The sequence below is a fragment of the Procambarus clarkii genome, chromosome 36, assembly GCF_040958095.1.
Source record: "Procambarus clarkii isolate CNS0578487 chromosome 36, FALCON_Pclarkii_2.0, whole genome shotgun sequence".
NCBI classification, from domain to species: domain Eukaryota; kingdom Metazoa; phylum Arthropoda; class Malacostraca; order Decapoda; family Cambaridae; genus Procambarus; species Procambarus clarkii.
The window spans coordinates 5,945,969-5,970,284 of record NC_091185.1 but is presented as its reverse complement, the minus strand read 5'-3'; the positions used below and the strand labels follow the sequence as shown (position 1 = coordinate 5,970,284).

General features: G+C 43.7%; 3 protein-coding genes across 7 annotated transcripts in view; 1 reads left to right on the top strand and 2 right to left on the bottom strand.

Moving 5' to 3' along the window:
- The window catches only part of Grip (Glutamate receptor interacting protein), a 201,384-nt gene extending 197,635 nt beyond the window's left edge, over positions 1-3,749 (bottom strand). For 3 of the 4 annotated variants that reach the window (XM_045739138.2, XM_045739142.2, XM_045739141.2), the window contains exons 1-2: positions 3,432-3,749; positions 2,168-2,343 (exon numbers count right to left, since the gene is read on the bottom strand). The gene's annotated coding sequence lies outside the window, so the exon portion shown is untranslated. The remainder of the gene's footprint in view (positions 1-2,167; positions 2,344-3,431) is intronic. The other variant, XM_045739139.2, reaches the window with a different exon arrangement.
- Positions 3,750-9,701: 5,952 nt separating this feature from the next.
- The window catches only part of LOC123756127 (ras-related protein Rab-7L1), a 45,784-nt gene continuing 31,169 nt past the window's right edge, over positions 9,702-24,316 (bottom strand). For both annotated transcript variants that reach the window (XM_045739161.2, XM_069336505.1), the window contains exons 3-6: positions 18,261-18,461; positions 15,212-15,393; positions 13,275-13,396; positions 9,702-12,619 (exon numbers count right to left, since the gene is read on the bottom strand). In XM_045739161.2, the coding sequence (XP_045595117.1) occupies positions 12,505-12,619; positions 13,275-13,396; positions 15,212-15,393; positions 18,261-18,461 (620 nt within the window). In that variant the 3' untranslated portion in view covers positions 9,702-12,504. The remainder of the gene's footprint in view (positions 12,620-13,274; positions 13,397-15,211; positions 15,394-18,260; positions 18,462-24,316) is intronic.
- LOC123756191 (cleavage and polyadenylation specificity factor subunit 6-like) lies at positions 10,461-11,015 on the top strand. The gene has a single exon (XM_045739272.2). The coding sequence runs from the start codon at positions 10,461-10,463 to the stop codon at positions 11,013-11,015; it is 555 nt and encodes a 184-aa protein (XP_045595228.2).

The window sequence follows — 24,316 nt, the reverse complement described above, 5'->3', positions numbered from 1 at the left end:
CACTAGTACGCGTAGCGTTTCGGGCAGGTCCTTAATCCTGTGGTCCCTGGAACACGACCCCGCCAAATTGTTTAACAAGCAGGTACCTATTCACGGCTGAGTGAACACAGGCTACAGTTTAAGGATTGGTGCCCAGTCAATCCTCCCCGGCCAGGATATGAACCCAGGTCAAAGTGCTCGTGAAACGGCGGGCGAGTGTGTTACCACTTCGCCACGGCGACTGCTTACATATGGAGTCCACTACCACTCACAGGATAGATATGGGGTCCACTACCGCTCACAGGATTGATATGGGGTCCATTACCACTCACAGGATAGATATGGGGTCCACTACCGCTCACAGGATAGATATGGGGTCCATTACCACTCACAGGATAGATATGGGGTCCACTACCGCTCACAGGATTGATATGGGGTCCATTACCACTCACAGGATAGATATGGGGTCCACTACCACTCACAGGATAGATATGGGGTCCACTACCGTTCACAGGATATATATGGGGTCCACTACCAATCACAGGATAGATATGGGGTCCACTACCAATCACAGGATAGATATAGGGTCCACTACCAATCACAGGATATATATGGGGTCCACTACCACTCACAGGATAGATATGGGGTCCACTACCACTCACAGGATAGATATGGGGTCCACTACCGTTCACAGGATATATATGGGGTCCACTACCACTCACAGGATAGATATGGGGTCCACTACCACTCACAGGATAGATATGGGGTCCACTACCACTCACAGGATAGACATGGGGTCCACTACCACTCACAGCCCTGGAAACACAAACCGAAACTGTCTCTATTTTCCGCTTGTTACAACTTGTAATAAAGTTGTTACATCTTGGCTTAACGTGTTTATGACGTATTAGAACGTTGTTACAACTTACTATATTGGTAGTTATAACTGGTTAGGTGGCGGTAAAACTTGTTCGAACGTTGTAGCAACGTCGTAGTTTCGGTGTGTGTTTGGCGGGCTGTCGACAGCCCGTCCTCCTAAGGTCTCCCAACGTCAAGAAACTATTGTACTAAAGTGCCCCCTAATCCTAACCTACCAGAGGACCCAAAACAGAAAACGGGACAGCATGTCAATCTATGCAACCAGATACCAATTTCAAGTACAATACAGCGATTTTGGCCTTTTGTTGCAGTATACGTCAAAATGCGACGCTCTATTAGGAGGACGGGTTGCCTGGGATGGGTATAGGGTACATACCCAGTTCATATACAGAACTGGTTTCAAAAACGGAATTCAGGGTGGGGGTGGGTCCGTTATTGGAACCCGTTTAGAAACAAATGCCGCACAGATCAACAGAAAAGATACGGCATTTCCCCTGCAATTGTGATAACACCGGTTAACAACCATTCGCTTTGTACGACGAGCAATTACGCTTCCCGCTTAACTGTACTACGGTATCTACCCCTCTTCCTATGTCTCATGGGATGCAAGACTAGCCACAGTGGAGGGGGGTGGGGGAAGCCATGCGGGTTCCTCAGTTTCGGTAAGAGGTAGAGTATCTCAATATGGTGTCGGGATAGTCTTAATGTTTGGGAATGGTAGTTACAAAATGTGGAGGTTAATAATAATTAACACGTGGGAAATAGTAGAGGGGTAGAGGGGCTGGTCCCAAACCTGCACACAGAAACAACATCACATGAGACCAGAAGACATGGCAGGATGTGCAGAATACCCCGTTGAAGAGCAGAGGTGCAACAGGTACTCTGAGAGAGAACTATCAACATCAGAGGCCCGAGACTGTTCAACACGCTTCCACTACACATAAGGGGTATAACTGGCCGACCCCTCACAGTGTTCAAGAGAGAACTGGATAAGCACCTCCAAAGGATACCTGATCAACCAGGCTGTGACTCATACGTCAGGCTGCGAGCAGCCGCCTCCAACAGCCTGGTTGAACTAGTCCAGCAACCAGGAGGCCTCGTCGAGGACCGGGCCGCAGGGACGGTGAGCCTCGAAATCATTGCAAGGTAACCGCTCTGTGGGGGTCAATGCCCTTGCGACACGGTCTCTCGCCAAGTCTAATTGGTGGTTTGGTCAATCAGATTGTCAGTGCTCGCAGCTTGCACAACTATAGCTGTATCTCTCAATAAACAATCTGGTAATGAAGTTTGATATAGGTGTTTCACTCACCGGTTTCACTCCTTTACTGCTGCTGTTCTTCGAGAAACAAGGAATCCCATTGGTTGGTGACATAGGCCTACATGACCAAAGCATTAAGGTTCGAATCCTCGTCACGGCCCTTGTGGATTTGTTCATTAAGATGATGTTTAAGCCCGTTAATGTGCTCTACTTCCGGTAGTTATACTCTAAAAAAAATAACTATGATCTTTATTTAGGTATTTTTTCAAAACTTTTTAGGCCTTGAGGAATTTCACAGCCTATTGAAAAATCGCTTCTTGTGATTATTTTACTTTTAATTATCTAATTTATTTAACACTTTTATATAAAAAATGTAAGACAACTCTTTATATAATAAACAAGTCTAAATTTCCTGCTAAGATTCGTAGTTATTATTATTAATTATTTCCTAGTTTCACTGAAACCATTTTCAAGATCCAAGAACACTCAGCTCGACACGCACTCCACAACCTTTGGATTAAAATTCAACTTTTCATTGTTCACCAGCTTTCACACGGTGTTCACCAGCTTTCACGCGGTGTTCACCAGCTTTCACGCGGTGTTCGCCAGCTTTCACGCGGTGTTCGCCAGCTTTCACGCGGCGTTCACCAGCTTTCACGCGGTGTTCACCAGCTTTCACGCGGTGTTCACCAGCTTTCACGCGGTGATCACCAGCTTTCACGCGGTGTTCACCAGCTTTCACGCGGTGTTCACCAGCTTTCACGCGGTGTTCACCAGCTTTCACGCGGTGTTCACCAGCTTTCACCCGGTGATCACCAGCTTTCACGCGGTGTTCACCAGCTTTCACGCGGTGTTCACCAGCTTTCACGCGGTGTTCACCAGCTTTCACGCGGTGTTCACCAGCTTTCACACGGTGTTCACCAGCTTTCACACGGTGTTCACCAGCTTTCACGCGGTGTTCACCAGCTTTCACGCGGTGTTCACCAGCTTTCACACGGTGTTCACCAGCTTTCACACGGTGTTCACCAGCTTTCACACGGTGTTCACCAGCTTTCACACGGTGTTCACCAGCTTTCACAGGGTCTCAGGAAGAGACACCGCAACATAGCCGACCCGTCAGATGACTGCACTCACCGCTTGCAACTCCCAAACACGTGTAAGCAAGCCAGTTTTATCTTCCCTCGTATTTTCATAAACTTTCTTTTTTCCTCGCGTGGAGTTCAAATTATGCTCATTTCTTCACAAATATTCGTGGATACGAGCACACGCAATAATTTTGGGGGGACAATGATTCACTTTGGCATAATAATATTACCTTGAAGTGGTTGAATCACCATGGCAAACAACTGCTTATCTCCCCTCCGTGCCCATCTTTATTTCGTCACAAGATATAGAAAACTATTGCACTCAGTTCTTCAAGTTGCAAATACTAAGTACTAGGGGTAATAAATCTACCTCTGCACTTTCCAAATTAGTTCCTGTTTGTTTCGCTACACGGAGCGTTCACCGGAGGCGCGCTCAACCACTTTCGTTTTCCTACTGTACATGGGGATAGGTCCAGTGGTGTGAACATCCCACCCCCACAGACAGGTGACGGCGGGCAGCGCTACACCTCCCTCCGCGCGTGACGAGCAGCCAGGGCTCACTGGCTGCCCCACAGAGGGGGCCCGGCCGACCCACTCTGCCCTCCCGGCCGACCACCGCTCGGCCGCCCACCCGACGCCCCACCCACCCAATACCCAGCCCACCCTGCTCCTTGCCACCCCCCCATGCCCACACCGCCTCCCCTGCCAACACGCTAAAATGTTGCAGAAAAAGCCAGTCCTGTTGCGTAAGAAGTGTTCATTTCGGATAGTATCAGCTCCCATGACTCGGAACACAGTACATAAACACATTCTTTAGCAAAGAACTGTGAAAATAACAGTGTTTCTGTAAATGTTTTTGTCAAGGCGAGACAGAAGATGTTCCGCTGTTCCTAAGCACACGGTTCGAGCCCCGTGGTGTGGTGAAACCTATAATCTGCATTCAGCACCATTTTTATAGGCAAGCGTGACGATACACCCGACTCTTTGAGGGTTACAAAAAAAAAAATAATTACCAACTTGCAAAGGCATGGCGGCAGCCACCAGCCCTGGAACTGAATTTACCTGAAGGGCCAATAGTACTATAGTGGCCTCGATGGGGACACGAAGACAAGCCGGCGGCTTGTCAAAGGTCCCTCGTATTTGCCCTCATGATTTAGACACTTACCAGGACACTTACTTACCTTAAGTATACTTATGGCATCACTTGTCAACTGAGAACAACTTGGAATTTGCCTGTAGCCTCTTACAGGAATTTGCCTGTAAATTTTTTAGAGATGGTGGTGAAGGGTGATGATACAGACAATATATCGTTACTGGAACAATATATGCGACATATGTTTACACTTTCTTGTATTTAATTTGTCACCCATGAATCAGAAGCCCGAATCTTCCTTTTATAGATGCAATTTACACATTGACTTTACTAGCAGCTTTGATGGGCATTATTTAACAGTTGTTGCAAGATGATTTGTCACCGATGATAGTGTCAATTGTCATCATGTTTATAGACTGTAACTTTGTCAAGTGTTAAGGTTTCATAATTCATGTTAGTTAACTAACATGAGTTGTCTCATAACTCATGTTAGTTAACTAACATGAGTTATGAGACCTCTTTCCCACAGCTCGAGGCCAGAGCAACACTGAGAAAGCCAGTGAAACTTAAAACTAAATTTCCTTACATATTGAAGCGTGGAATGCCTGAGTCATACCAGAATCATGATAAATCATTCACGACACATATTCTGATAAGCAAATTATTCATTCACGACACATATTCTGATAAGCAAATTATTCATTCACGACACATATTCTGTTAAGCAAATTATTCATTTACGACACATACTCTTATAAACAGATCATTCATTACGACACATACTCTGATAAACAGATCATTCATTTACGACACATACTCTTATAAACAGATCATTCATTACGACACATACTCTGATAAACAGATCATTCATTACGACACATACTCTGATAACTATATAAGCCAACAACATATTCATCTTGTCCTATATTTGTGTATAATGTATTGAGTGAGTTCTCGTAATTCTTTTCCTTACCTGTTATATACAATGTCCTCATCTACGGAAACTCACAGCATGAATCGTCTCTATTCTTTGATTGATTGATGAAGATTAAGCCACCCAAGACGTGGCACGGGCATGAATAACCCGTAACTCTCGACTCTCTGTATACTCACCTAATATAAAGGCCGCATCTAACTGTTTGTGGACCCTTGACCTAAACAGCTGACCACGTTCTGGTTAATGTGGCTATTAAAAAAAGGTAAACACATGTAAACAGCTCATATCGTCATGATTAGGTAATGATCAATTATCAAAGTTATATTATGCATAGTTTTGCAGAGCCATTGAAGCCAAATCGCTTTAATTCCCTTTTCCAGAAATAAGAGATTACATAAAAGCAGCCAAAAATGATGATAGTTCTTAGTAAAATATTAGGAATACATACATATGCACAGCAATACTGTGCAGTACAGCACGTGTACAGCAATATTGTGGGGTACAGTACATGATCAACAATATTGTGCAGTACAGTATTGGGGGGGACTTGGTGGGGGGGACCTTCAAGTTAAATGGAGACCTTCGACAAGCCGCCGGTTTCCTGTCCTCGTCGAGGCCACTAGGGTTATTGGCCCTCAGGTAAAGTCATATATTCACTCTAGCTTCCTGTTCCCAGATCTAATGAATTATTATTAAAGTTTACTCTCAAAAGTTCTGGTATTACCGTTTTCTGTAATGTGTAGCGTTGTAAAAGAACGAGGAATGATTTTAGTGGCTAACACCTATATTTAATTTACCTGCATTTACCCGAAGGACATTATTTCTCTATTGGCCTCGACGAGGACAAGAAACCGGCGGCTTGTTAAAAGTCAAGTCTCTTCTCTGTTATCTTACCTCACTTTGTTGCCTTCCGTTCCTCTTCAACTGTTTGTATTCTGTGAAGTAACCTATATCAGGACTTCTACATGGCTCAAGGTGTCACTGTTCGTCACAGTCAAGATTTACCTGTATGCCTTCAAAAGGTCTTTCTAGTACAGTCGGGTTCGTTCTCGACCCACAATCGAGAATTTCGGCTTCGAATGCCGGTCGGAACAGAAATGGTTGGGCACATTTGCTTTCACTTAATGCCTCTGTTCACCTAGCTGTGAGTAGGTACTCAGGAGTTAGTCAGTTTGTTGTAAGGGTCCTGGACGGGGTCAGTTATTCGACCTTTGGTGGGAGGCCAAAGCCCGAAACGCCCGAAACGCTTTGCGTAATAGTGGCTTAGTGCCCGAATAGTGCCCGAAACGCTTTGCGTAATAGTGGCTTAGTGCCCGAATAGTGCCCGAAACGCTTTGCGTAATAGTGGCTTAGTGCCCGAATAGTGCCCGAAACGCTTTGCGTAATAGTGGCTTAGTGCCCGAATAGTGCCCGAAACGCTTTGCGTAATAGTGGCTTAGTGCCCGAATAGTGCCCGAAACGCTTTGCGTAATAGTGGCTTTAGGCATTGTATGTACTAGCTCTACCTATAAGTCAACCAATCCTTGTAAAAATTTATTGTATGTATGTACCTTACCTAAATAAAATTGTATTGTATTGTATTGTATTGAGGGGGGGGGGGGAGGATCACGATAAAAGCCTAACGTGTAGGAATACACTCTGGCTTCCTGTCCCCCGACACCATGAATTATTATTATCATAACCTCATTTATGTGTACCCTACCTTGTAGTTCTTGAGGCCGACTTCCCAGAGAGGCAGAAGCTATAGATCCCTCTTTTTGAAGGGGCCGTCAGATTATCAGAGTCAAAGTTGTTCAATGTCAACCAATATTATTTGACTAGTTGTATATGAAAAGTGCTTTAATTGTCCCAAGTTTCAGTACTGCAGCATAAATATAAAGGGAGATTTTTTTGTTTTTGTTTTTTTTTCAACGTTTTTTTACACATTTTTAAGTCCACACTTCAGGACACACGTTTCAGATATAATTATTCTGTGACACTTTTCTGACACATTAGCATATAATAAAGGACCTTGAGATATAGAATTTCCAAAACATCTTTAGTTTTCCTAATACAAATGTTCAAAGTTTCCAAATTTTTTTTTGCAAATATGGCATGTTTATTGGTATTATAAAATCAATAAATGAACTTAGAGAAAAATGAAAGCCCCCCAATGTAGAGACATGCCCTCCACATATACTGTGTAAGTTTCATGTAAATTGAATAAAAAATGAATCAGTTTTGTAAACGTTTGTGTCAATTGAAAAAAAAAACAGAAATGAATGAAGTCTAAGGTTCTAAAATCTGTGGCTGAGGTTGACATCAACCAATTTTCTCCAAAATTGGCGTCCTTACAGATAGGCTTACGTACAGTCAGGTGTGTAAGTTTGATGCAAATCGCCCGAATAAAAATGAAAAAAAAAAAAAGTCTTAAATTTTTTTTTCAATTAAACTAATTATAATATTTGTTTAATATATACTATTGTGATAGCAAAGAGTCATGGCTATGATTTCAGTTGACACTTTTGATTGATAATCGATTTTGATCATTTTGGCATAATTTTCACAACTACTTCAATATTTTTTTTCTCCCTTCCTATTTATGCTACGATGCTGAAACTTGGACCAAATGAAACACTTTTCATATAGAACTTGTCAAAAAAGTTTGATTGAAATCGAACGAGTTTTCATTTGTTGCATTTTTAGGGCAAATTGGAATCTGACGCCCCCTGAAGTGCCTCTACATTTCTCCTCCTCCAGCTCTTCCTGCGTTGTTTCTCTCTAATGAACAAATCCACAAGGGCCGTGACGAGGATTCGAATCTGCGTCTGAGAGCATCCCAGACGCTGTCTTAATCGACTGAGCTACGACATGGCAAAAAGAGTTGAAACCGAAGTTCTATACTGAACTTACTTGCTTCTCTCAAGTTCTACTGTGATAAAGACCATCCCTTGGTCCTCATTCATGCGTTCCACTAATGTCATCCGTCCTTTCCCTACGACTGGATTGTGTGTTGAGGCCGCCCCCCCGCCTTCCCCCCCCCCCCCCGGGGGGAGCCGGTCGGCCGAGCGGACAGCACACTGGACTTGTGATCCTGTGGTCCTGGGTTCGATCCCGGGCGCCGGCGAGAAACAATGGGCAGAGTTTCTTTCACCCTATGCCCCTGTTACCTAGCAGTAAAATAGGTACCTGGGTGTTAGTCAGCTGTCACGGGCTGCTTCCTGGGGGGTGGAGGCCTGGTCGAGGATCGGGCCGCGGGGACACTAAAGCCCCGAAATCATCTCAAGATAACCTCAAGAACCCCCCCCCCCCCCCCTACGTCTCCCTGAACCTTCCCTCCTGGTTGGCTCTGTCATTCTCTCCCAACACTCCAGGTACACTAGCTTAGTATGTATTAATGACACTTAGTACACTTCTCACACACACACACCCCAGGAAGCAGCTCCGTAACAGCTGACTAACTCCCAGGTACCTGTTTACTGCTAGGTAACAGGGGGCATTCAGGGTGAAAGAAACTTTCCCCATTGTTGGGATCGAACTGTTGACAACCCAACACATTTAATTTAGGTTTATTCTGAATGTTTATCCGCATGCTTCGTTGTACTACAACGGGGTACATGAATCTGAACAGGTGTCAGCCTCAGCCGGACCTGTTGTCAGGTGCGACACACTTTGTGCTGAGGTCTGACAAAGGACAAGAAAATAAGATGGTATAAAACTTCATCATGGATATATTGTGATATATCTCTAATCACCTTATATACAATATTTTACATGTATATATATATATATATATATATATATATATATATATATATATATATATATATAGAGAGAGAGAGAGAGAGAGAGAGAGATACTACGACCATGCTACGGTCGTCTCTGGTCCGATTGATCTTCCAACTTATAAATCATCTACTTTCCTGCAATTTGTACCGCTATCAGGAAAATCAGCGCGTTACCTCCACGCCGACCTCTAAATCTCAAAGCTGTTATCTTCCATAACTTTCAAGAACGTCGACCATGCCTCGAGGTCCTCTTCCTTCATGCGGGTGGAGCACACTAGCAGTTGGGTCCGTTGGTCAAACATCCAAACGCGACGACAGCCTGTTGACTCAATGGAGGGGAGTAGATGTCTGTCTCTCCACATGCTCCGGCCAGCACGTTACCTCGCCCGGTGGTTCTGATTGGCTAACAGAAATTCCCGCCACCGGACGAGCCATACCGTGCTGACAGTTAACGACCTCCATGGTTGTTAACCTCGTTCTTCCTGTAATAATGAACGTATGACTTAAATAATCGTGCCTTTATGCGATGAAATAACACGATACGATATATCGTAACACCATTTGTTTCTACCTGGTCCGGGAATCGAACCCGGGCCACAGAATTACGAGTCCTGCGCGCTGTCCGCTCAGCTACCAGACCCACACTAGTGTGTGTGTGTGTGTGTGTGTGTACAACCAATCACTGATGAGAGTAAAACCCGTATTACGTGGTCAATTCTATTTTATTCCACTCTTAAAAAGTACAGATTATAATTTGACATGAAAAGCATTGTTAAACTGATGAGCAACTTCAAATAATTGTCCCAGTAATAAGCTCTGATGAGAGAGAGAGAGAGAGAGAGAGAGAGAGAGAGAGAGAGAGAGAGAGAGAGAGAGAGAGAGAGAGAGAGAGAGAGAGAGAGAGAGAGAGAGAGAGAGAGAGAGAGACAGACAGATAGACAGACAGACAGAGAGAGAGACAGAGAGAGATCTCTCTCTCTCTGGAGAGAAGAGAAATAAAGAGATACAAACAAGGCAGAACAATAACACGTCACACAAACGGTATGCTCATCAAGGAATCATCACATACAAACTCATCATATCAGCTCAACAGGTTAACACTTTGGGCAAAGAAATATAATAAGTATTTAAAGCTTAAATGATCTTAAAAGTAAAATATTATTCTGCAGGTAACAGTCTAAAGAGTATATCATTATTATCCCCAAGGAACAATCAACGGAGAACATTGTTCTCCTGGGAACATCTACAGAGAACATTGTTCTCCTATAAACATCTACAGGGAACATTAACCTCCTGGGAACATCTACAGAGAACATTGTCCTCCTGGGAACAATATTCAGAGAACATTACCTTCCTATGAACAAAATACAGGGAACATCACTAGTGTCCAAGGACCAATCTTCAGAGGACATGAATACATCAAGCACACCACACTTGCTACAAAACAAACCAAAAGGCGGCAATGTTGTTAGGGGAGAGAGAGAGAGAGAATGATCAACAGTGGGTGATCGGGCCGCCTCGACGGCCTCTGGGCCGCTCCGACGGCCTCTGGGCCGCCCCGACGGCAACTGGGCCGCCCCAACGACCCCTCTGGGCCGCCTCGACGGCCTCTGGGCCGCTCCGACGGCCTCTGGGCCGCCCCGACGGCAACTGGGCCGCCCCAACGACCCCTCTGGGCCGCCCCGACGGCCTCTGGGCCGACCCGACGGCAACTGGGCCGACCCGACGGCCTCTGGGCCGCCCCAACGACCCCTCTGGGCCGCCCCGACGGCCTCTGGGCCGACCCGACGGCAACTGGGCCGACCCGACGGCCTCTGGGCCGCCCCAACGACCCCTCTGGGCCGCCCCGACGGCCTCTGGGCCGACCCGACGGCAACTGGGCCGACCCGATGGCAACTGGGCCGACCCGACGGCAACTGGGCCACTGTCTGCATGCCCACAGCAAGCTCGGCCTGTACCCAGGCCTGTATTGATATGGTCCGTGAGAGAATCCATTTTAAATCCACATTCATGGTAACTACTGCGATGTACACCTTTGGAACCCATGTTCATGGTGTGAGAAGCATTCTATATATATTATTTTTATTTCCCCTCATCTTTAATTACCAAAACTCACGAATTGATTCGCATCAACAGAGTCCTGAGTCCAACAGGAGTTCATTGTCAACAACATCGTACCCAAAACGTGATACCTTTTATGCCCATCCTGAGAAAAGGCAATGAAATACACTTTGTAGTTTAGGAATAACTTCCCCTAACTTGTGAAGGTTTATCACATTGTTAATGTTTCAAGTTAATGGGCCAAAAATAAGGGATTTTTATGATATTTGGTTCAGGTTTACTTGAACTTTTGATGGGAATGGCACACCTCTGTCGATTTGTCTTCCTGAGTAAATATATATAGACACTTTTGCTGGCGCGTCTGTGTGGAGGTGTGTGGGGAGGTGTGTGGGGGAGGTGTGTGGGGGAGGTGTGTGGGGAGGTGTGTGGGGGAGGTGTGTGGGGGAGGTGTGTGGGTCTGCAGGATTAACAGATGTCTAAGAAGGTTATGTCTTTGCGAGCATCAGAGACAAATGCCTGCAAGTAACAATTATTTTGAGTGCTGCAGGTGTGTGTGTGTGTGTGTGAGAGAGAGAGAGAGAGAGAGAGAGAGAGAGAGAGAGAGAGAGAGAGAGAGAGAGAGAGAGAGAGAGAGAGAGAGAGAGAGAGAGAGAGAGAGAGAGAGAGAGACAGACAGACAGACAGACAGAGACAGAGAGACAGATGTAAGAGCAACAGGTGTGTCAGTGACACATGAGTAAGGTAGAACATATATGTTAGAACAAGAGGTGCAGGAACCCCGGCAGGAATGTGCAAGGCGGGTGATTGACAGCACCATGCATGAGACCAACATACGTGACATGCGTTGACAGTGCCACGCGATGGTCCCCCTCCTCCCTGGGGGCTACACACACCTCCTTGACCCTTGACCCCTCGATCAGTACCTGTAGTCATCAAGGTCAAGACTCCTTGCCCATACTCGCAACGCTGACAGCTCCTCACCCAGCACAAGGTCACCTTCCGCATATATCAACACTCCCCCAGTGAGAGGCTTCGTGTAATTACATCTGAATTACCATCAAAACTGCGCCGGAACTGCTAAACCTCCAGCCCGGAACCCTCTTCAGGGCCAGACATAGGCTGTAGTGCAAGGGAACCAGTCATTACTGTAATCTAAACAAGTTCGAATGTTCTACACATCACTTGGAGTTCAAGAGAGGCACAGGGGAGAGTGTGAGATCGAAGCCCCTCTGTCTGAGTCTTTATAAACATGACCGCATCGTCGAAGGGGTCCAGCTTGGCGCCACTCCCAGCCCAGCTGTGTGGCGGACGCAACATGGCGGGCAGGCATCCCGAAGAAACTTGTCTCTTGCGTCAATAATTCTGGCAGAACGAGCTCAGTGGGAGACGGTGGCTAAACGCCCGTCTCAGAACCCGGGGCAGCAGTAGGAGTAGCAGGTGGACAGTTAGCAGTAGCAGGGCTTCGGCTTCTCCAGTTCAATAGAGGACAGTCGCAGTGACAATTCAGAAGAGTCTTCCTCTCGACTGTCGTTCTGCTTCATCATCACGTCCACCAGGAACCTGCAGGATACAACATGTTAGTGGTAAGTTTTGGTGGGTATAATAACACAGTTGCCTCCTATGGTTCAATAGACCTTCTTCCTTCTATTGTATTGTAATGTTGTTTTAAGTTCTATTTTTCTCTATAGATTCAGTACTCTAAAACTATGTTATCAGTGAACTAAAAATGAAGGCGTTTTCACATTTATGTTATTTTTGTGATGAACTAAGAAGGAGGTATTTGATGATGTTATAATGATTGAGTGAGGGACAAGGTGAGTACCATAACGAACTTCATGGACTCAGTGAGGGGCAGGAAGAGTGCGGTAACTCACCTCATGAACTCAGTGAGGGGACAGGAAGAGTGCGGTAACTCACCTTATGGACTCAGTGAGGGGCAGGAAGAGTGCGGTAACTCACCTCATGAACTCAGTGAGGGGACAAGAAGAGTGCGGTAACTCATCTCATGGACTCAGTGAGGGACAGGAAGAGTGCGGTAACTCACCTCATGAACTCAGTGAGGGGACAGGAAGAATGCGGTAACTCATCTCATGAACTCAGTGAGGGGACAGGAAGAGTGCGGTAACTCATCTCATGAACTCAGTGAGGGGACAGGAAGAGTGCGGTAACTCATCTCATTGACTCAGTGAGGGACAGGAAGAGTGCGGTAACTCACCTCATGGAATCAGTGACCATGAGTCCCTCCTTGGCAGATGTTTCAGTCCAGCCGGTGAAGTTGTGTTCCTTGTAGAGCTTCTCGATCTCCAGCTGATCAACTTGCCTGTGTGGGAGGTCACACTGCAAGAAAAACACACACACACACGATTGACACACTTGCAACCAAAGGCATTCGGCTATCTTCCTCCTCCTACACCTCTCTGAGCAAGGAGCTGCCCCAGCAAACACACAACGTTTGTGGACGTTTTTAAATAGTGCCACAAAGGTAACGTTTGACATAAATACGTATTTCTAACGTCCTTAAAAACCAAAGGATATAACTAAAAACACATATATACGCGCAGGTCTTCTGACGATCAAACCTACAGTCAGGAATCGAGTGTGTCCTCAGCCAACCTGTTCTCTTACAAAGAACGTCGTTTTTCGATCGTATGCGTTACCTAAGGGCAAAAATTGTCGTACTAGAAAATGGAAGCGGCTGGCGAAAGTGACGTACTGTCCCGTTTTCTGTTTTGGATCCTCTGGTAGGTTAGGATAAGGGGATAGAGTTGCATTTTCATAAACAAAATCATTTACTTTTAATGTTTGGCTAATTAAAAAGTTACTGAAATTCATTTTATTTAATAATTAAAAACTTGTCAAGAAAATCAGCATTGGGATAGCTATTAAAAGTCACTTTTTTGAAGAATATTTGTTACAAAACTTCAAAACCATTTGTATTGTTAATCCTCAAGTATTGTCACCTCATCTTAATTATTAATAATAATTATATACGTCAACCGAGTCGTCCATCTAATGTGAATTGTTAATAGCACATCATCTCTATCATCTTAGACATCCATATATATAATGTTTTTATATAAGTAGTAAATCTGCATATTTTAAAGATATATATATATATATATATATATATATATATATATATATATATATATATATATATATATATATATATATATATATTTAATAATTGCAACAGTTAGGAAATATTTCAGCATCACACACTCACAAATGTATTCAACACTATTTCCAACACAAACATACTTGCACTAATCAAAACATACTCTCACAAAATGTATACACACACACACACACACACACACACACACACACACACACACACACACACACACACACACACACACACACACACATTCTACCTTCAGAAACATATACACAGACAAAAACTCTTTTTACAATCTCCCACAAATACTTACACAGAAGCATATGCATTCTAACTGAACCAAACCTAATCCAACCTAACCTAACCTAGCCTAACCTAACCTAATCTTATTTATGTTATTCTAGCTTACCATATTTCAGACTAGTTATATCTACCTGCTACTCCCCACAAAATTGCATCTCTCATTACTATCCATTTATATATAATCACTTAATATCATTTCCCAGTAATTACATTACTGGCAATTAGAACATCATGGCTCCCAGAGCGAGGTAGTGTGGGAGAAACCCCCCTTCAACCGTTGGTTTAAAAGTATGAAAGAGATGACTCGAAGCGTGTATGCACGAGTTACCCATTGTAGCACGCCATCTCATGCTCTGGGTTGATTAGACTCGATCATCCACCACTTATCATGAAAGTTCTACTGCAAGAACAATCATGAATCTTGCAATCTTGTAGCAACTATAGCATTGCAGAAATGTTGTGTTGCCATTTATTCCTTTGTAACAGCGTTCAGAACTAACCTTTCTCACCTAATTGTTATTCAATATAATATAGAATTTTTGAATAATAACCTAGAAGGTAATTTATTAGGTAACTTATAGAGAATTCAATCTAACTCCCTTATTTTTGGTGGGTTAATAAGCATGAAAAAAACAATGGGTCAGCACGAGTCCCATTGGCTGCCGACTTGAAGATTATTGACCCGATTACTAAACAGCATAAGGGCGGGAAGAGGAGGTAATACTGACCTTATTAGCTAGCAGCATACAAGGGATGGGGCTCCCGTCTTCAAGAGTACACTTGGAGTCGACATCTTTCTTCCACTTGAGTGTATTGAGGAAGGAGTTGCGGTTGGAGAGGTCAAACATGACGATACACCCCTGGGCGTCCTTGTAGTATACTCGGGTCATCCACGTGAACCGCTCCTGACCTGTTGAACCCCAACACCCGCTGGTTCATAACTAGGGCACCCGCGTGGCCCAAGAGCCACAGCTCAACCCCCCGCAAGCACAACTAGGTGAGTATACAACCCGTTCTCGCACTTTCTTACAGTCAATATTGACTTATTAAATACGTGCATATGTGACATACTAAACATACTAGTTTACCTTGGAAAGCTTCATAGAAAACACCGACCTTACCTAACCTTCTTAGTATGTTAAGATAAGCATCTTATTGCTTCGTAATTACAATTATTACTTATCCTACACCTATAATAGGTTAAGTAATAATTGTAATTATGAAGCAATAAGATGCTTATCTTAACATACTAAGAAGGTTAGGTAAGGTCGGTGTTTTCTATGAAGCTTTTCAAGGTAAATTAGTATGTTTAGTATGTCACATATGCACGTATTTAATAAGTCAATATTGACTATACGAAAGTGCGAGAACGGGTTGGAGTATATCTGTGATACTTGATGGGATATACGTTACTGATCTCGTCAATTGCTGTCTCAAACATCCTGACACTTGATATTATGAGGTCTGCATAGCTCGAGTGCATGGGGGGAGCTGTGTAAAACCCTGGTTTGTGCCTCGGAGAGGCTGCAGGATCCAGTAAGTTCTGTAGAACTTTGGTTTTAACTCCTTTTTGACCATGTCGTAGCTCAGTCGATTAAGGCAGCGTCTGGGATGCACTCGGACGCAAGTTCGAATCCTCGTCACGGCCCTTGTGGATTTTTTCATTTCTTGTGAGGCCTGATACTCTAGCACCTGATACTGTGAGGTCTGATACTCTAGCACCTGATACTGTGAGGTCTGATACTCTAGCACCTGATACTGTGAGGTCTGATACTCTAGCACCTGATACTGTGAGGTCTGATACTCTAGCACCTGATACTGTGAGGTCTGATACTCTAGCACCTGATACTGTGAGGTCTGATACTCTAGCACCTGATACTGTGAGGCCTGATACTCTCGCACCTGATACTGTGAGGTCTGATACTCTAGCACCTGATACTTAAGCCTTGTGGCTCAAACAGTATCTTATCCATGTTAAAAATTAATTTCTAACATTTATCAAATTTACTCTTAAACGCATTCTTTACAGATTTAGAAATACATTCATAGAGCGGGAATCCCCATGTATCTGTGCCTGGATATAGGAGAACTGCCACGAAGGTTGAAGACAGTCAATATAGCGGCAATATAAACAACAGGAAACAGAGAGACACTGAAACTACACTGAAACTACAAGTTTCACTGAACTACAACACTGAACTACAAGTCAGTGTCCCATATTTGCTTGGAAGGATTATAAGAAGGTGGTAAGTTCTGGAGGGGGAGGAACATTATAACGCATCACCAATATGGGTTTAAGGATGACAAAACCTGGTTGGCAACGTCGAAAGCATACTTTGACTGGGTGAAAACTTGATTGACAACGTTGAAAGCATACTTTGACAGGGTGAAAACTTGATTGACAACGTTGAAAGCATACTTTGACAGGGTGAAAACTTGGTTGACAGGTTAACAACGTTGAAACAGGTTGACAACGTTGAAAGCATAGTTTGACAGGGTGAAAACTTTGTTGACAACGTCGAAGGCATACTTTGACACGGTGAAAACTTGATTGACAACGTCGAAAGCATACTTTGACAGGGTGAAAACTTGATTGGCAACGTCGAAAGCATACTTTGACAGGGTGAAAACTTGATTGACAACGTTGAAAGCATACTTTGACAGGGTGAAAACTTGATTGACAACGTTGAAAGCATACTTTGACAGGGTGAAAACTTGGTTGACAACGTTGAAAGCACACTTTGACAGGGTGAAAACTTGATTGACAACGTTGAAAGCATACTTTGACAGGGTGAAAACTTGATTGACAACGTTGAAAGCACACTTTGACAGGGTGAAAACTTGGTTAACAACGTCGAAAGCATACTTTGACAGGGTGACAAGGCTCACACTAGCCTCAGAAGGGTGAATAGACTGTATATTTTTGGAGAGTCAGAAGGCCTTTGACACACTACTCCACCTAAGAGGGGGGGGGGGGGAGGGCGGGGATGGGGGAGGGAATATCAGGGGAAAGCGCCAAGCCATTACGACTATATAGCACTGGGAAGGAAGGAACGGATCAGGATAAGGATTCCAGATGGGACGGGGGGTTTCCAGAGGGGACAAAGTCATTCCTCTCGATGTTTTCTGATGCAAAAAAATAACGAGGAACATAAATATACAGAAAGCTACAGCTTAACCTCCCGTACAGATTAAAATAATGGTCTAATAAGTGATATCTAGAGTTTAAGTCAAGCAAGTGCAAGGTAATGAACCTGTGTGTTGGGAACAGCAAGCGGGACATAAGGTAAGATCCGTCTCTGGAAGCCCACATTAACCTGATATCATGAGTTTATACTTTGAACTGATGCTTTGATATCTTCTTCTTCTCCTCCCACAGCCTAGACCCACGTCTCCTCCCACAGTCTAGGCCCCACGTCTCCTCCCACAGCCTAGGCCCAAAGTCTCCTCCCACAGCCTAGGCCCCACGTCTCCTCCTACAGCCTAGACCCACGTCTCCTCCCACAGTCTAGGCCCCACGTCTCCTCCCACAGCCTAGGCCCAAAGTCTCCTCCCACAGCCTAGGCCCAAAGTCTCCTCCCACAGCCTAGACCCCACGTCTCCTCCCACAGCCTAGGCCCAAAGTCTCCTCCCACAGCCTAGGCCCCAAGTCTCCTCCCACAGCCTAGGCCCAAAGTCTCCTCCCACAGCCTAGGCCCCACGTCTCCTCCCACAGCCTAGGCCCCACGTCTCCTCCCACAGCCTAGGCCCCAAGTCTCCCACACACCCTTGGCTCACCTGCAATATCCCAGAGCTGTAACTTGACCGTCTCTGAGTCTGACCACTTGAGGATCTTGAGGGCAAAGTCGACGCCGACGGTGCCCTTGTAGTCCCTCCTGAAGGAGTCCTGGACGTAGCGCTGGACGAAGGACGTCTTCCCTACCGTCGGGTCCCCAATGATGATGACCTTAAACAGCCTCTCCGTCATCTCCTGGACCTCTGGAAAACACACAAGGACTAGTGTCAGCATCGAAGTCTTCAGGAACTCGCTCCTTCGTCAGGAACACCACACTGCCTTCAGGAACACCAGATATCCGACGCCAGGAACAACAAATATCTGACTTCAGGAACACCAAATATACGACTCCAGGAACACCAAATATCCGACTCCAGGAACACCAAATATCCGACTCCAGGAGCACCAAATATCCGACTCCAGGAGCACCAAATATCCGACTTCAGGAGCACCAAATATCCGACTCCAGGAGCACCAAATATCCGACTCCAGGAACACCAAATATCCGAAATATTTGTCCCTTTATATCTTACCCTGTCCTAGGCCTAATAAACGCGCCCTTAGACCTAATGTAGCACACATATATATGCCATACAAGACCAGAACAGTTTAGGTTTGATTAGTACTTCATTTCTCCTGTCCGCTACAGAACTAATGGTACAAAACCTGGTCCATTTAGAGTACAACAGTTCATTTTTGTACGTTCGACCATTAGTCGCTATACGTACTATCATTCGTGGACGACGGGTTATGGAAATCGCGGCCTGGACCTGGACTTGCAAGGCTCAAAACACAAATAAAAAAGAAGAGGTTTGCGATGAGTGTTAAATTCAGAACTAAGAGAGAATCTCACAACCAGTTGGTATATGATCACAACATACAAAATACTGATGAGAATAGACAAGGTGGACGAGGATGGCGATTTTAAATTAAGAGAAAGCAGGACAAGAAGACACAGGTGGAAGTTGGAAACTAAAATAAGCGGAAGAAATTCCGCTTGTAGAATTTTTTTGTAGATTCAGCTACTAGAAACACAAAGTTGCAAGTAGCACGGGCTATGGTGAGCCCGTGGTGGACTTACCTGGCACAGGAGCGGGGCTGTAACTGGGATAGGTAAGGACTCTTACCCCTTCCCCTAGTTATACTCCCTACACCCCTACTATTCTACCCCCAGTCATACACTCTCTACTCCCCCACCACCACTATTCTACCCCCAGTCATACACTCTCTACTCCCCCCCACCACCACTATTCTACCAGTAGCAACCACTCACCACCATTGTGCGTGTGGAAGCCCTCCTCCACCTGCAGCTTCTTGAGGTAGTAACCGCCCTCTTGCGGGTCCCGTCGGCGGATCATCGCCCTGGTGCTGCTATCCTCCAGGGCCTGGTGGTTGGTTATCTTGCTCCCTCCAGGGCCTAGTGGTGTTGTTATCTTGCTGCCTCCAGGGCCTGGTGGTGGTGTTATCTTCCTCCCTCCAGGGCCTGGTGGGCTGGTTATCTTGCTCCCTCCAGAGCGTGGTGGGCTGGATATCTTCCTCCTTCCAGGACGTGGCAACCTCGTTATCTTCCTCCCTCAGGACGTGGTGAACGTGTTATCTTTCTTCAGGAAAGTGCCCTCGTCCCCCGGAAGGGAGGGGGGTTGGGGGAAAGGGGGGGGCTGGGGAAGGAAGGGGGGGAGGGGATTTGACTTTAATTTACATCCCCCAAATTTTTGGGTACCTGCAAGAGACGTCGTTGTTGTTGTTGTTGTTTAAGATTCGCTATCTGGAACCACAAAGTTCCAAGTAGCACGGGCTATGGTGAGCCCGCAGGCTTGAAGAGACGTTTCCTCGACGGCGCCAGTTTTGTGCTGGTGAGTTAGTCTCGTGGCGTCCCCTTCGCTTGAAGGGGGGGGGGGGAGGAAGCTGGTCGGATATCTGTTCTTGTAGGGGGTCTTTGAATCCCCTTCCCCCACCCGTTCCTTCCCCTCCTTCTTGGGGGGTGTTGGGTTGGTGTGTCTTGAGGTGGGGAAGGTTATCTTGTGTCTTTGGGGCCAGTGAGGGCTTGTATTTTGGTCTTTTTCTGTCTCTTGGAGTCTGTCTCCTGGGTATGTGGAGCTTATTTACTCTTTTCAAGGGTGTGGGGATCCGGTCTGTTATCTTCAAGGGTGTGGGGAGCCGGTCTGTTATCTTCAAGGGTGTGGGGAGCCGGTCTGCCCGCCTCAAGGGAGTAGGGAGCTGCTCTCTCCTCGTCTTCTCTCTCCCTCTCCTCTATACCTTTCTCCGTAGTCTAGAATCAAGGACGTATAAGACACGGTCAAGATATCTCTCTCTGATCCAAGCGTCGCGCCGTTGACATTGTCAAAGAAAATCTAGAAACTAGATTTTGATGTTTTCTTGAAGATGATGAAGATGTCTTCTTGAAGATGATGAAGATGTCTTCTTGAAGATGATGAAGATGTCTTCTTGAAGATGATGAAGATGTCTTCTTGAAGATGATGAAGATGTCTTCTTGAAGATGATGAAGATGTCTTCTTGAAGATGATGAAGATGTCTTCTTGAAGATGATGAAGATGTCTTCTTGAAGATGATGAAGATGTCTTCTTGAAGATGATGAAGATGTCTTCTTGAAGATGATGAAGATGTCTTCTTGAAGATGATGAAGATGTCTTCTTGAAGATGATGAAGATGTCTTCTTGAAGATGATGAAGATGTCTTCTTGAAGATAATGAAGATGTTTTCTTTCTTATGAATTTGGCGAGTAATTAGCTTGTTTCATTGTTGTTATCGGGATTAAGAACTGAATTTGGTAACGGTTATATAGTAATTTTGAATAATTCGAACATAATTTCAATAATTCGAAAGTGTTTTGCATAATTCGAACATGTTTTCAATAATTCGAACAGGAACGCGTGATATGAGAGGCCTGCTGGTGGTACTGAGTCAGAGGAACTACTGAAGGAGGGACTAGTACACAGACTAATGGGCAGTCTACGCTTCATGCAGGTCCGCGTTCAATCCCCGATCGTCCCAAAGTGGCTAGGCACCATTCTTTTTCCCCCGTCCTATCCCAAATCCTTATCCTGACCCCTTCCCAGTGCTATATAGTCGTAATGGCTTGGAACTTTCCCCTGATAAATCCCTCCCTCCCTCCTACACGCCTCCCGAATCATAAATCCATCAGGTGGATTTACTCAGGATGACCAATCAAACTATTCGTATAGATTAAGTACGATCAATTAAGCTTGTCCCACTCAGTAAGCTTAAGCTGGTAAATAAATCCCGCTCAGTGAGCATAATATATGAAGCCTCAACTATTCACTAAGCATCTTAATCCTCCCCAAAACAGGCCACTCACCGAGCAATTAAGCCGTCATTTTAAACTACAGCATCATTAAACTACTCATTTGCTTCGTGCAAATTGCCCGTAACATTAAGAATGATTTGAAAGAACAACAACTGATATTCTTAAATTAAACTTAAATTATTATTAAAACTGACTCTAACCAAACTCGACCCAATGCAACCCTACCCTAAGGAGCACAATCCACCCTCCTGTTTTTCTATGTGCACATAGTACAAACATTGACTTACGAAGCACTTAGTCTAATTTCGTACTATTCACTTTATAGAGTCCACAAAATTTATCTAAAGAACAAACTTCAAAATTCCCAGGCCTAGTATAGCACACATATGTACTATATTAGGTCTCAGATAGCGTGTATTAGGGCCTAGGAAGGCTAGGTTAGGCTGTTTCTTTCATAAACATAAATCCTACACCTTTAATCCGGTTTGTCCAAATTTAATAGTACAGATTTCGACTTACTAATTGTCTTGTATGTCGGTATATGTACTATGGTGCTCGTCGTTACTATAAAGTGCTGCCAAAACAGGAGGATGGGTTGAAAGGTTCGCATTTCCTTCATGATAACATGAAGGAAATGACCATCTATCTAACCCACAATTGAAAGAAATGACAATCTATCTAATCCACAAACGAAAGAAATATTTACACAAGAATGCGCCTGAAAACCGAATACAGTTTGACCAATGAAGTCAGTATATAACAAGAACAAGGCTATACACGTCGTGGAGAGGTATATATATATATATATATATATATATATATATATATATATATATATATATATATATATATATATATATATATATATATATATATATATATATATATAAAATAGGTCAGCCTGCCCCTGCGATGGCCAAAGCCTCTATAGAAACTGATGTAAGTGTTTATCCCAATGAAGAACCACGTCTAAATGCACCTGGCAGGGATTATAGCTAAATAAATTGATGCCATTCATCATGATCCACCAGAAATTCATTTTGTAAATCACACTTCAATACAAAAAGATATAAGTTATAGGTCCTTGGGTAATATAATTACTTCTATAATTGGGGTTCTGACCATTTCAAGAGCGCAGCATAATAATACTAATACTAATACTAATAATAATATTATTATTTTATTTGCAGGAAGGTACAATATTAACTACAAAAGGTACTATGTACTGTAAGGTACGAATGTACTTCTAACTATTTAGAAAGTACATGCTATAACATATTCAGAGTCAATCACTAAATATAACCCAGGAGTTAATTGCTGCTTATAGAAAAGTATATATATATGATAAATCTACTAATTAACCCTTAAGGAGTATATATATATTTTTTAAATTACAGATATGTATTTGAATAGGTCTAACTAATAAATCCTTATAATTGTTAAGATTTGACATTTCTCATGGTATTGTTACCTAATTAATAGATAAACCGTGTTATTATACAGGTAAATCGTAAATGAACAATTTTGAGGCATGGGGTATTATCGCTCACAAGCTAATTTTTGCTAAATTGTTTGGGTTTGAGATAATTTGAAAAGCTTCATTTAGTCGACAGTAAGTATAATTGTATTTGTGCTGCTTTTTCAGCTATGTTTTCATTTCTTGTTTTCATTTTACTCTTTATGCTCAATTAGTATTAAGCTTTAGTCATTTAAGTTTTTCATGCCTGAAACGCTTTGCGTAATAGTGGCTTTAGGCATTGTATGTACTAGCTCTATCTATAAGTCCACCAATCTTTGTAAAAATTTCTTGTATGTATGTACCTTACCTAAATAAACATTTATTTATTTATAGTATTTATTTTTGTTATCCCTTAACTCGAATATTAGAAAATAGGAAATAAGGGAGTGACTCTTCTATCCATATTTCAGGCTTTAGTACACTTCAGAATTTTAAATATAAAAAAAATACATAGCCAAAGAAGTATATGGAATGTGTTTTCTCCCATTTTTATCTCCTGTTTTGAAAGAAGCAACTCAAAAATGTAATTGTTTTAGAACTGCGTATACGCGAGGATTTAGATGGACTAATTACATGTTCTTTGGGTTAAGGAATATATGGGCTATATCTAGTATACCATGAAATAATATATGACCTTTCCCAAGGGATATATACACCGAGAAGTATACCATAATTCCTGGTGTATATACGTTGAGAGTTATACCATAATTCCTGGTGTATATACGTTGAGAGTTCACTTTAGTTCTGGACTATCTTCAAAACTAAAGTATACTTACTGCAGGGTTGATCAATTAAGCTATTGTGGCGGCCTTAACAACCCTCCTGGAGTTGAAAGGCTTTAATTAAGCCCAACTCAGAAGACGGAGAAGTTAGTTAGCTCAGTTCACCTATTATGCACCCCATACCCATCTTGAATTAGCTAAAATGAATTGTAGGGTTCAGTCCCTGAGCCCATTATAGGCCTCTGTTTCGGTCATTACGGCTGAAGGCACTAAGCTAAATGTTCTCAGTGTGTTTCATATATCTACCTGAATTTACCTGAGGACCACCATAATACTGGTGGCCTCGACGAGGACAGAAAGCCGGCGGCTTGTTGAAGGTCCTCCTCTCCCCCCTACACACATTCCCCATTTGCCTTGATGGTCTATATCATATACTTATCAAGCGCCACAGATCCTGTGTTCAAGTCCCTCAGTCTGTATCATTCCCTTTGACCTCGATTGTTTACTAGTAGGAGTCATAATGGATCAGAG